Source organism: Pan paniscus, chromosome 5, assembly GCF_029289425.2.
Source record: "Pan paniscus chromosome 5, NHGRI_mPanPan1-v2.0_pri, whole genome shotgun sequence".
Classification (NCBI taxonomy): domain Eukaryota; kingdom Metazoa; phylum Chordata; class Mammalia; order Primates; family Hominidae; genus Pan; species Pan paniscus.
The window spans coordinates 127894750-127907129 of record NC_073254.2 but is presented as its reverse complement, the minus strand read 5'-3'; the positions used below and the strand labels follow the sequence as shown (position 1 = coordinate 127907129).

General features: G+C 39.9%; 1 protein-coding gene across 1 annotated transcript in view; it reads left to right on the top strand.

Annotated features, from left to right (window-relative positions):
* Positions 1-12380, top strand: part of SEC63 (SEC63 homolog, protein translocation regulator) — an 83899-nt gene that overhangs the window by 56105 nt on the left and 15414 nt on the right. Inside the window, exons 14-16 of the mRNA XM_034962655.3 lie at positions 641-723; positions 4638-4697; positions 4880-5053. Of these exons, the coding sequence (XP_034818546.1) occupies positions 641-723; positions 4638-4697; positions 4880-5053 (317 nt within the window). The remainder of the gene's footprint in view (positions 1-640; positions 724-4637; positions 4698-4879; positions 5054-12380) is intronic.

The following is a 12380-nucleotide window of genomic DNA, read 5'->3' as shown; positions in this document are numbered from 1 at the left end:
CATTATACTGTGTTTTCAGAAACCTGGGTTTGAAGCTTAGTGTGCGAATGCAGGTGTTGTGTGGGTTTGGGTATTTTACTTTATTTCTGAACCTCAGTTTCTTTTTTTTTTTTTTGAGATGGGGTCTCACTCTTGCCCTGAAGTGCAGTGGTACGATCTGGGCTCACTGCAACCTCCGGCTCCCAGGTTCAAGCTATCCTCCACCTCAGCCTCCCGACTAGCTGAGACTACAGGCGGGCACCATCACGCCTGGCTAATTTTTGTATTTTTTGTAGAGACAGGGTTTTGTCATGTTGCCCTGCTGGTCTCGAATTCCTGAGCTCATGCCATCCGCCTACCTTGGCCTCCCAAAGTGATGGGATTACAGGCATGAGCCACCAAGCCTGGCTAAACCTTAGTTTCTGAAAGTGGAAATACTTTGTAGAGCTATTTTAAGGATTAAATGAATTAATTGTTAAAAGCATCTACTGGAGAGCCTTATACAGAGTAGTCAATCAGTTATTTTTTTAACAAATTTAAAATATAATGTGCTTGAAATACTAAAGTGCCAAACTAATTTGGGTAAGCTAAGTTTTGCTGTTTGCATTAACATAGAACTTGATTTTTATTTTTTGCTGTTTTTTTTCTTCCATCTTAACAGTGTTAGATGATGAAGATAGCAACAACATCACAGTAGGATCCTTAGTTACAGTGTTGGTTAAGTTGACAAGGCAAACAATGGCTGTAAGTAGTCTATCTGTATTTTTATGCTTTAAGAGTTGTGTGTCAAGGCTTTTATATTTATTTCCCTCATTGTCAAAGTCAAAACTGTTGTAATACCAAGATCTAATTTTGCAAATTCTGTTAACTCTTTTGAAATTTTAAATTAATTTTCATGAGACAGTTTTCACATACACTAAAAAAACCTGGAAAATAATCCTTTGTGTGATAGTTTAATTCTCTATAAAACATAATCATAACAAAGTAATGTGGGTATAGTTCTTGAGCTGTGAAGTGCTATACAGAAGTTGTTACTGATGAGAATTTCATCACCTATTCCTTTTTAGTCAGTTCTATAGAGAATTGACTTTTATTTTTCATTTCAAAATCTTAAGAATTACAATAAAAATAACATTTTTTTTCCTGATAATGTGAAACATTTATGTTGTCTGGAAAAAATTTAAACAATGCAGAAAAGTATAGGAACAAATTAAAACTACCTAAAATCCCACCACTTCGAGATGATTCGTTTTGAGGCTCATCCCTGTATGTAGCCTAATGTATGTATACCTGTAGAGCTAAATGATGTTTTTGTCATGGATCCCTTCTCTCTCCCATTTCCTTCCTTCCTTCCCTCCCTCCCCCCTCCCTCCCTCCCTCCTTCCCTCCTTCTCTCCTTCCCTCCCTTCCTTCTTTTTTTTTTCTTTTTTGACGGAGTTTCACCCTTGTTTCCCAGACTGGAGTGCAATGGCGTGATCTTGGCTCGCTGCAACCTCCATCTCCTGGGTTCAAGTGATTCTCCTGCCTCAGCCTCCCGAGTAGCTGGGATTACAGGCACACGCCACCACACCTGGCTAATTTTTGTGTTTTTAGTAGACATGGGGTTTCACCATGTTGACCAGGCTGGTCTTGAACTCCTCAACTCAGGTGATCCACCTGCCTCGGCCTCCCAAAATTCTGGGATTACAGGCGTGAGCTACCGCACTCAGCCCGTCTCTCTCATTTTCTTTAGGAAAACCCCTTGTCAGCCTCAAATGATCAGAATGCATAATCTTGTTGTGTGTCGTCTTCTGTCTTTCTCCACGCTCATATTTACCATCTGGATCTTTATAGTGCATACGTACATATATGCACTTAAATGTAGATTGGTACTTGTCTCATGCTTTTTTGTTAAATCCAGTCCAATCATTTTGCATATATTTCCTTCATCGTTTTTTTGAGATGGAGTCTAGCTAGCTCTGTCACCCAGGCTGGAATGCAGTGGTGCAATCTTGGCTCACTGCAACCTCTGCCTCCCAGGTTCAAGTGATTCTTCTGCCTCAGTCTCTCTCTAGTAGCTGGAATTACAGGCACATGCCACCACGCCTGGCTAATTTTTGTATTTTTAGTAGAGATGGGGTTTCACCGTGTTGGCCAGGCTGGTCCTGAAATCCTGACCTCAAGTGATCCACCCACCTTGGTCTCCCAACGTGCTGGGGTTGCAGGCATGAGCAACTGCGCCCAGCCTATTTTATTTTTTGTTGAGACACGGTCTCACTGTGTTACCTAGGCTTGAGTGCAGTGGTGCAGTCTCGGCTCACTGTAACGTCCGCCTCCTAGGCTCAAATGATTCTCCCACCTCAGCCTCCTGAGTAGCTGGGACCACAGGTGTGCACCACCATGTCCAGCCAATTTTTTGTATTTTTAGTAGAAATGGGGTTTCTCCATGTTGCCCAGGCTGGTCTCGAATGCCTGTCCTCAAGTGATATGTACCCCTCAGCCTCCCAAAGTGCTGGGATTACAGGCATGAGCCACCATGCCTGGTCTAATTTTTTTTTTTTTTTTTTTTAATAGAGATGCGGGTCTCTGTAGGCTGCCCAGCTGATCTCAAACTCCTGGGTTCAAAGGATCTTCCTGCCTTGGCCTCACAAAGTGCTGGGATTACAGGCATGAGCCACCATGCCTGGCCTAATTTTTTTTTTTTTCTTTTAATAGAGGTGCGGGTCTCTGTAGGCTGCCCAGCTGATCTCAAACTCCTGGGTTCAAAGGATCCTCCTGCCTTGGCCTCACAAAGTGCTGGGATTACAGGCATGAGCCACCATGCCTGGCTTTCAGTTTCTATTATTTATATTTTCTCGTGAGTCAACTGGTAGAGACTGTAGTATTTTGACTCAATTTATTCAACTAGTGGTAGATTTTAGCTTCTTTCTCTGAGGTTTTTGAGCATCTGCAAGAAATACATGCCACATTTATATCCCATGCCTAAAATTGCTGGTAGGAAAAACATATATATATTTTTTTCTTAGAGAGATGGAGGTCTCACTGTGTTGGCCAGGTTGGTCTTGAACTCCTGACCTCAAGTGATACTACCATTTCAGCCTCCCAAAGTGCTGGGATTACAGGTGTGAGCCACCAAGCCTGGCCTGAAAATCATGTTTTGTAGTAGAATATATTGAATCAAAGATGTTGGTTTTATTATAGCAAGTGATAAGGAAGCATTTGTCGTGGACTCTAGGTGAGAGAGCTGCTTCCTGGGAGAAGAGGAACTGAAACCAATGCTAAAATTGGGTTTAGAATCCAAATCTAGACTACCCATATCCTTTGGACTTCCCAGCCTGAAAAATGAGCAAAAATTTGGTCTTGAACTATTGACATTTCTGGAGTAATTGGTAGAAAAAAGAATGGAATGGAACTGCCCTGGAGTAAAGAAAAGAATTGTTTTTATCTTCCCATTCTTGTATGAACTGTATCTTGGAGTAATCAAGTATCAGAACCCAGCTAATAAGTGAAAGGAGGAAGTTATGATATAATTAGACTAGGGAGTGGCAACCTTTTTCTTTAAACGTCCAGATAGTAAATATTTTAGGTTTTATAAGTCATACAGTGTTTGTAGCAACTGCTGAACTTACAGATGGGTGTGGTCATGTTCCAGTAAAGCTTTGTTTTAAAAAGCAGGTGGCAGGGCAGGCACAGTGGCACAGCTACTTGGGAGGCTGAGGTGGGAGGATCCTTTGAGCTCAGGAGTTCAAGACCAGCCTGGGCAACATAACAAGACCACTGTCTTTTTTTAAAAAAAAAAAGGCAAGTGGTGTGGACTGTTCAGAGTTGACTCCTGAATTAGGCTGTTTTTATTGTATAGAGCCTAAAAATTATAACTGTTTTTACTTGTTAGCTTTAATAATTCTAGGGAGTTTATTAAACACAGCCTGCATGTCATCTTCTAGTATAGATGCTTACTGGGACTTAAATCCTAAATTTACTGGTTCTGTACTGATTCTAAATGGATTGTATGGTTGGTGGATATAGCTTTAGGATATGTAGATTTTCATGGTGATTTTTTTTTAAAATAGATATGGGGTCTCGCTCTGTTGCCCATGTTAGTCTCAAACTCTTGGGGTCAAGCGATCCTCCTGCCTTGGCCTCCCAAAGTGCTGAGATTATAGGCATGAGCCACCATGCTCCACCTGTGATGATTCAGTTCTTAGTCTCAGGTCTCAGGTCCAATAAGCAGTATCACTGACAGTAGTGAATAAACTAATACTAGTCTCAAGGGTTTTTTTGTTTTTGTTATTTCGCACATCACATTGACATATTGTCAAGGTTTTAATGCAGAAAATAGTATATATTCTCATAACATTAAAATACTCAACGTTTGCTTGCTAAGAATAAAAGTGAAATTTTAAACAAATATTTTTACTGTATGTATCCTTACTGTGTTTGTAAACTTGAGTAGACTGTACTTTTCAAAACTTGTTCAAGACAGATGTGAGATACTTCAGAAGGTATCTACCTGCATAGGCACACATTCATCAGCTAGTAATTGCTAAACGTCTCCTTCTTCCTCAATTGTAGCCAGTTAAAAATACTTAATAAAAATGCAGTTTGAAAGATTGCTTTGTTTGTCTGAAAGATAAATATAGGTTGACAGATTTTGTATTTCTCTTCTTGCCGCCCCCCAGGAAGTATTTGAAAAGGAGCAGTCCATCTGTGCTGCAGAGGAACAGCCAGCAGAAGATGGGGTAAAAACTTGGGTTTCCGAACCTATTTTTCCTAGTGAAAGAAATATTTTATTTACTTTTCCAATTGACTTATATTGCTCTGGGAGAGTAATTCAGTTTAGCTATTTCTACCTAAAAATTACTACAACCTTCAATTGAATCTGTTGCTATAACTTACGAGTGTGACGTGTTATGATTCACAGCAGGGTGAAACTAACAAGAACAGGACAAAAGGAGGATGGCAACAGAAGAGTAAAGGACCCAAGAAAACTGCTAAATCAAAAAAAAAGAAACCTTTAAAAAAAAAACCTACACCTGTGCTATTACCACAGTCAAAGCAACAGAAACAAAAGCAGGCAAATGGAGTCGTTGGGAATGTAAGTTTATTATTATCGTTATTATCATTATTAAGCTAAAATATACAAACACTAAAATGTTCAAGTCTTACGTGTACAGCTTCAAAAGTTTTACATATTTATGCACCCGTGATACCCTAGAAAGCTCCCTTGTGCCCTTCTCAGTCAATGAGCCCTTCATCCATCTCCCCATCCCTCTACCTCCCACTATTCTGTCTATAATCGCCATAGATTAGTTTTGCCTATTCCTAAAGGTCATATAAGTGTCATATTTTATGTATGGCTCCTTTCATTCAGCATTATGTTCATGATAATTCCTCTGTATTGTTTGTAGCTGTAGTTCATTCTGTGTGTGTGTGTGTGTGTGTGTATAGTATTTCATTGTATGAATATACCACATTTACCTGTTTTGTGGTGGTTCGACGTTTGGATTGTTTGTAGTTCTTAACCTAATATGAATAAAGGGTGCTATGCTTATTCTTATACATGGCATTTTGTGGACAGTCATTTTCCACCTAGCAGTGGAATTGCTAGATTATAAAGTAGGTGCATGCTTAACTCATCAAAAGAGCCTGTTTTCCAAAGTTGTACCATTTTATGCTCCTACCTACGTGTGAGAGTCTTGTTCTACATACTCACCAACACTTGGTTTTACCAGTCTTTTAGCCATTTGGCAGATCTATAGTGATATCTCTTTATGTGGTTTTTGTTTGCATTTACCTGATGGCTAATGATGTTGAACACTGTTTCATATGCTTGCTGGCCATTTGGATAACTTCTTTTTCTATTGGGTTGTTTGTCTTGTTACTGAAATTGTAGGAATTCTGTATATATTCTCGATAAGAGTCCTTACATTTTTACTCTTATTGGTAGCTTCTAATGTTTGTTATTTTAATGAGGTCAATTTCATTAGTCTCTTTTTTTCATCAGTGAGGTCATCTTTCATCAATGGCTAATGCTTCTGTGTCTTAAAAATTAAGACATCCTGACTGTTCCAAAGTCATAGAGGTATTTTTCTGTTTTCTTCTGGAAACATTATTACGTTAGTTGATAAACCTATCTTGAATTAACTTTTCATTAATGGTGCAAGGTAGGGGATACGAACCACTTATACCATCACCATTCATTGAAAAGGTCATTCTTTCCTCAGTAAATTGTAATGGCACTTTGTTGTAAAATAGATGATGCTGAGCTCAGCAAGGCTGCTGCGGCCAGACTGCCTCCTCTCTGGGCAGGGCATCTCTGAAAAAAAGGCAGCAGCCCCAGTCAGGGAATTATAGATAAAACCCCACCTCCCTGGGACAGAGCACCTGGGGGAAGGGGAAGTTGTGGGCACAGCTTCAGCAGACTTAAACATCCCTACCTGGCAGCTCTGAAGACAGCAGCAGATCTACCAGCACAGCATTCGAGCTCTGATAAGGGACAGACTGCCTCCTCAAGTGGGTCCCTGACTCCCATGAATCCTGACTGGGAGACATCTCCCACAACAGACACCTCATACAGGAGAGCTCTGGCTGGCATCTGGCGAGTGCCCCTCTGGGACGAAGCTTCCAGAGGAAGGAACAGGCAGCAATCTTTGCTGGTCTGCAGCCTCCGCTGGTGATACCCAGGCAAACAGGGTCTGGAGCAGACCTCCAGCAAACTCCAGCAGACCTGCAGCAGAGGGGCCTGTTAGAAGGAAAACTAAAAAATAGAAAGGAATAGTATCAACACCAACAGAAAGGACGTCCACTCAGAGACCCCATCCGAAGGTCACTGACTTCAAAGACCAAAGGTAGATAAATCCACGCAGATGGGGAGAAATCAGCCCAAAAAGGCTGAAAATTCCAAAAACCAGAACGCCTCTTCTCCAAAGGATCACAGCTCCTCACCAGCAAGGGAACAAAACTGGATGGAGAATGAATGTGACGAACTGACAGAAGCATGTTTCAGAAGGTGGGTAATAACAAACTCCTCCAAGCTAAAGGAGCATGTTCTAACCCAATGCAAGGAAGCTAAGAACCTTGAAAAAGACGAATTGCTAACTAGAATAACCAGTTTAGAGAAGAACATAAATGACCTGATGGAGCTGGAAAACACAGCACGAAAAGTTTGTGAAGCATACACAAGTATCAATAGCCATATTGATCAAGCAGAAGAAAGGATATCAGAGATTGAAGATCAACTCAATGAAATAAAGTGAGAAAACAAGATTAGAGAAAAAAGAGTGAAAAGTAACGAACAAAGCCTGCAAGAATTGTGGGACTATGTGAAAAGACCAAATCTATGTTTGATTGGTATACCTGAAAGTGACGGGGAGAATGGAACCAAATTGGAAAATACTCTTCAGGACATTATCCAGGAGAACTTCCCCAACCTAGCAAGGTCAACATTCAAATTCAGGAAATACAGAGAACACCACAAAGATATTCCTCGAGAAGAGCAACCCTGAGACACATAACCGTCAGATTCACCAAGGTTGAAATGAAGGAAAAAATGTTAAAGGGAGCCAGAGAGAAAGATCGGGTTACCCACAAAGGGAAGCCCATCAGACTAACAGCAGATCTCTTGGCAGAAACCCTACAAGCCAGAAGAGAGTGGGGCCTGATAGTCAACATTCTTAAAGAAAAGAATTTTAAACCCAGAATTTAATATCCAGCCAAACTAGGCTTCATAAGCAAAGGAGAAATAAAATCCTTTACAGACAAGGAAATGCGGAGGGATTTTGTCACCACCAGGCCTGCCCTTCGAGAGCTCCTGAAGGAAGCACTAAACATGGAAAGGAACAACTGGTACCAGCCACTGCAAAAACATACCAAATTGTAAAGACTGTCAGTGCTGTGAAGAAACTGCATAAACTAAGGGGCAGAATAACGAGCTAGCATCATAATGGCAGGATCAAATTCACACATAACAGTATTAACCTTAAATGTAAATGGGCTTAAATGCCCCAAATTAAAAGACACAGACTGCCAAATTGGATAAAGAGTCAAGACCCGTCGGTGTACTGTATTCAGGAGACCCATCTCATGTGCAAAGACACACATAGGCTTAAAATAAAGATTTGGAGGAATATTTACCAAGCAAATGGAAAGCAAAAAAAAGCAGAGTTTATAATCCTAGTCTCTGATAAAACAGACTTTAAACCAACAAAGATCAAAAGAGACAATGAAGGGCATTACATAATGGTAAAGGGATCAATGCAACAAGAAGAGCTAATTATCCTAAATATATATGCACCCAATACAGGAGTACCCAGATTCATAAAGCAAGTTCTTAGAGATCTACAAAGAGGCTTAGACTCCCACACAATAATAGTGGGAGACTTTAACACCCCACTGTCAACATTAGACAGAAAATTAACAAGGATATCCAGGACTTGAACTCAGCTCTGGACCAAGCGGACCTAATAGACATCTACAGAACTCTCCAGCCCAAATCGACAGAATACACATTCTTCTCAGCACCACATTGCACTTATTCCAAAATTGACAGCATAATTGGAAGTAAAACACTCCTCAGCAAATGTGAAAGAACAGAAATTATAACAGACTGTCTCTCAGACCACAGTGCAATCAAACTAGAACTCAGGATTAGGAAACTCGTTCAGAACTGCACAACTACATGGAAACTGAACAACCTGCTCCTGAACGACTACTGGGTAAATAACGAAATGAAGGCAGAAATAAAGATGTTCTTTGAAACCAATGAGAACAAAGACATAACGTACCAGAATCTCCAGGACACATTTGAAGCAGTGTGTAGAGGGAAATTTATATCACTAAATGCCCACAAGAGAAAGCAGGAAAGATCTAAAATCGACACCCTAACATCACAAAAGAACTAGAGAAGCAAGAGCAAACAAATTCAAAAGCTAGCAGAAGACAAGAAATAACTAAGAGCAGAACTGAAGGAGATAGAGACACAAAAAACACTTCAAAAAAAATCAATGAATCCAAGGAGGTAGTTTTTTGAAAAGATCAACAAAATAGACCACTAGCCAGACTAATAAAGAATAAAAGAGAGAAGAATCAAATAGATGCAATAAAAAAAGATAAAGGGGATGTCACCACTGATCCCACAGAAATACAAACTACCATCAGAGAATGCTATAAACACCTCTACATAAATAAACTAGAAAATCTAGAAGAAATGGATAAATTCCTGAACACATACATCCTCCCAGGACTAAATCATTAAGAAGTCGAATCCCTGACTAGATCAATAACAAGCTCTGAAATTGAGGCAGCAATTAATACCCTACCAACCAAAAAAAGTCCAGGACCAGACGGTTTCACGGCCAAATTCTACCAGAGCTACAAAGAGGAGCTGGTACCATTCCTTCTGAAACTATTCCAAACAACAGAAAAAGAGGGAATCCTCCCTAACTCATTTTATGAGGCCAGCATCATCCTGATGCCAAAACCTGGCAGAGACACAACAAAAAAAGAAAATTTCAGGCGAATATCCCTGATGAACATTGATGCAAAAATCCTCAATAAAATACTGGCAAACTGAATCCAGCAGCACATCAGAAAGTTTATCCACCATGATCAAGTCGGCTTCATCCCTGGGATGCAAGGCTGGTTCAACATACGCAAATCAATAAATGTAGTCCATCACATAAACAGAACCAATGACAAAAACCACATGATTATCTCAATAGATGCAGAAAAGGCCTTCAACAAAATTCAACAGCCCTTCATGCTAAAAACTCTCAATAAACTAGGCATTGATGGAACGTACCTCAAAATAAGAGCTATTTATGACAAACCCACAGGCAGTATCATACTGAATGGGCAAAAACTGGAAGCCTTCTCTTTGAAAACCAGCACAAGACAAGGATGCCCTCTCTCACCACTCCTATTCAACATAGTATTGGAAGTTCTGGCGAGGGCAGTCAGGCAAGAGAAAGAAATAAAGAGTATTCAGTTAGGAAAAGAAGAAGTCACATTGTCTTTGTTTGCAGATGACATAATTATATATTTAGAAAACCCCATCGTCTCAGCCCAAAATCTCATTAAGCTGATAAGCAACTTCAGCTAAGTCTTAGGATACAAAATCAATGTGCAAAAATCACAAGCATTCCTATACACCAATAACATACAAACAGAGAGCCAAATCATGAGTGAATTCCCATTCACAATTGCTACAAAGAGAATAAAACACCCAGGAATACAACTTACAAGGGATGTGAAGGACCTCTTCAAGGAGAACTACAAACCACTGCTCAAGGAAATGAGAGAGGACACAAACAAATGGAAAACATTACATGCTCATGGATAGGAAGAATCAGTATTGTCAAAATGGCCACACTCCCCAAAGTAATTTATAGATTCAGTGCTATCCCAATCAAGCTACCATTGACTTTCTTCACAGAATTGGAAAAAACTACTTTAAATTTCATATGGAACCAAAAAAGAGCCTGCATAGCCAAGACAATCTTAAGCAAAAAGAACAAAGCTGGAGGCATCACGCTACCTGACTTCAAACTGTGCTACAAGGCTACAGTAACCAAAACAGCATGGTACTCGTACCAAAACAGATATATAGACCAATGGAACAGAACAGAGCCCTCAGAAATAATGCCACACATCTACAACCATCTGATCTTTGACAAACCTGTTAAAAACAAGCAATGGGGAAAGGATTCCCTATTTAATAAATGGTATCGGGAAAACTGGCTAGCCATATGCAGAAAGCAGGAACTGGATCCCTTCCTTACATCTTATACAAAAAAAAATTTTTTTTTTTTAATTATACTTTAAGTTTTAGGGTACATGTGCACATTGTGCAGGTTAGTTACATATGTATACATGTGCCATGCTGGTGCACTGCACCCACTAACTCGTCATCTAGCATTAGGTATATTTCCCAATGCTATCCCTCCCCCCTTCCCCCACCCCACAACAGTCCCCAGAATGTGATATTCCCCTTCCTGTGTCCATGTGATCTCATTGTTCAGTTCCCACATATGAGTGAGAATATGCGGTGTTTGGTTTTTTGTTCTTGCGATAGTTTACTGAGAATGATGATTTCCAATTTCATCCATGTCCCTACAAAGGACATGAACTCATCATTTTTTATGGCTGCATAGTATTCCATGGTGTATGTGTGCCACATTTTCTTTATCCAGTCTATCATTGTTGGACATTTGGGTTGGTTCCAAGTCTTTGCTATTGTGAATAATGCCGCAATAAACATACTTGTGCATGTGTCTTTATAGCAGCATGATTTATAGTCCTTTGGGTATATACCCAGTAATGGGATGGCTGGGTCAAATGGTATTTCTAGTTCTAGATCCCTGAGGAATCGCCACACTGACTTCCACAATGGTTGAACTAGTTTACAGTCCCACCAACAGTGTAAAAGTGTTCCTATTTCTCCACATCCTCTCCAGCACCTTTTGTTTCCTGACTTTTTAATGATTGCCATTCTAACTACACCTTATACAAAAATTAACTCAAGGTGGATTAAAGACTTAAGACTTAAAACCATAAAAACCCTAGAAGAAAACCTAGGCAATACCACTCAGGACATAGGCATGGGCAAAGACTTCTTGACTAAAACACTAAAAGCAATGGCAACAAAAGCCAAAATAGACAGATGGGATCTGATTGAACTAAAGAGCTTCTGCACAGCAAAAAAAAAAAAAACCCCAAAAAACAAAAAACTATCATCAGAGTGAACAGGCAACCAACCCACAGAATGGGAGAAAGTTTTTATAATCTATCCATCTGACACAGGGCTGATAGCCAGAATCTACAAAGAACATAAACAGATTTACAAGAAAAAAACAAACAATTCCATCAAAAAGTGGGCAAAGGATATGAACAGGCACTTTTCAAAAGAAGACATTTATGCAGCCAACAAACATATGAAGAAAAGCTCATCATCACTGGTCATTAGAGAAATGCAAATCAAAACCACAATGAGACACCATCTCACACCAGTTAGAACAGCAGTCATTAAAAAGTCAGGAAACAACAGATGGTGGAGAGGATGTGGAGAAATAGAAACACTTTTACACTGTTGGTGGGACTGTAAACTAGTTCAACCATTGTGGAAGACAGTGTGGCGATTCCTCAAGGATCTAGAACTAGGAATACTTGACCCAGCAATCCCATTACTGGGTATATACCCAAAGGATTATAAATCATTCTACTATAAAGACATATACAGATGTATGTTTATTGCGGCACTGTTCACAATAGCAAAGACTTGGAACCAACCCAAGTGCCCATCAATGATAGACTGGATAAAGAAAATGTGGCACATATACACCATGGAATACTATGCAGCCATAAAAAAGGATGAGTTCATGTCCTTTGCAGGGACATGGATGACGTTGGAAACCATCATTCTCAGC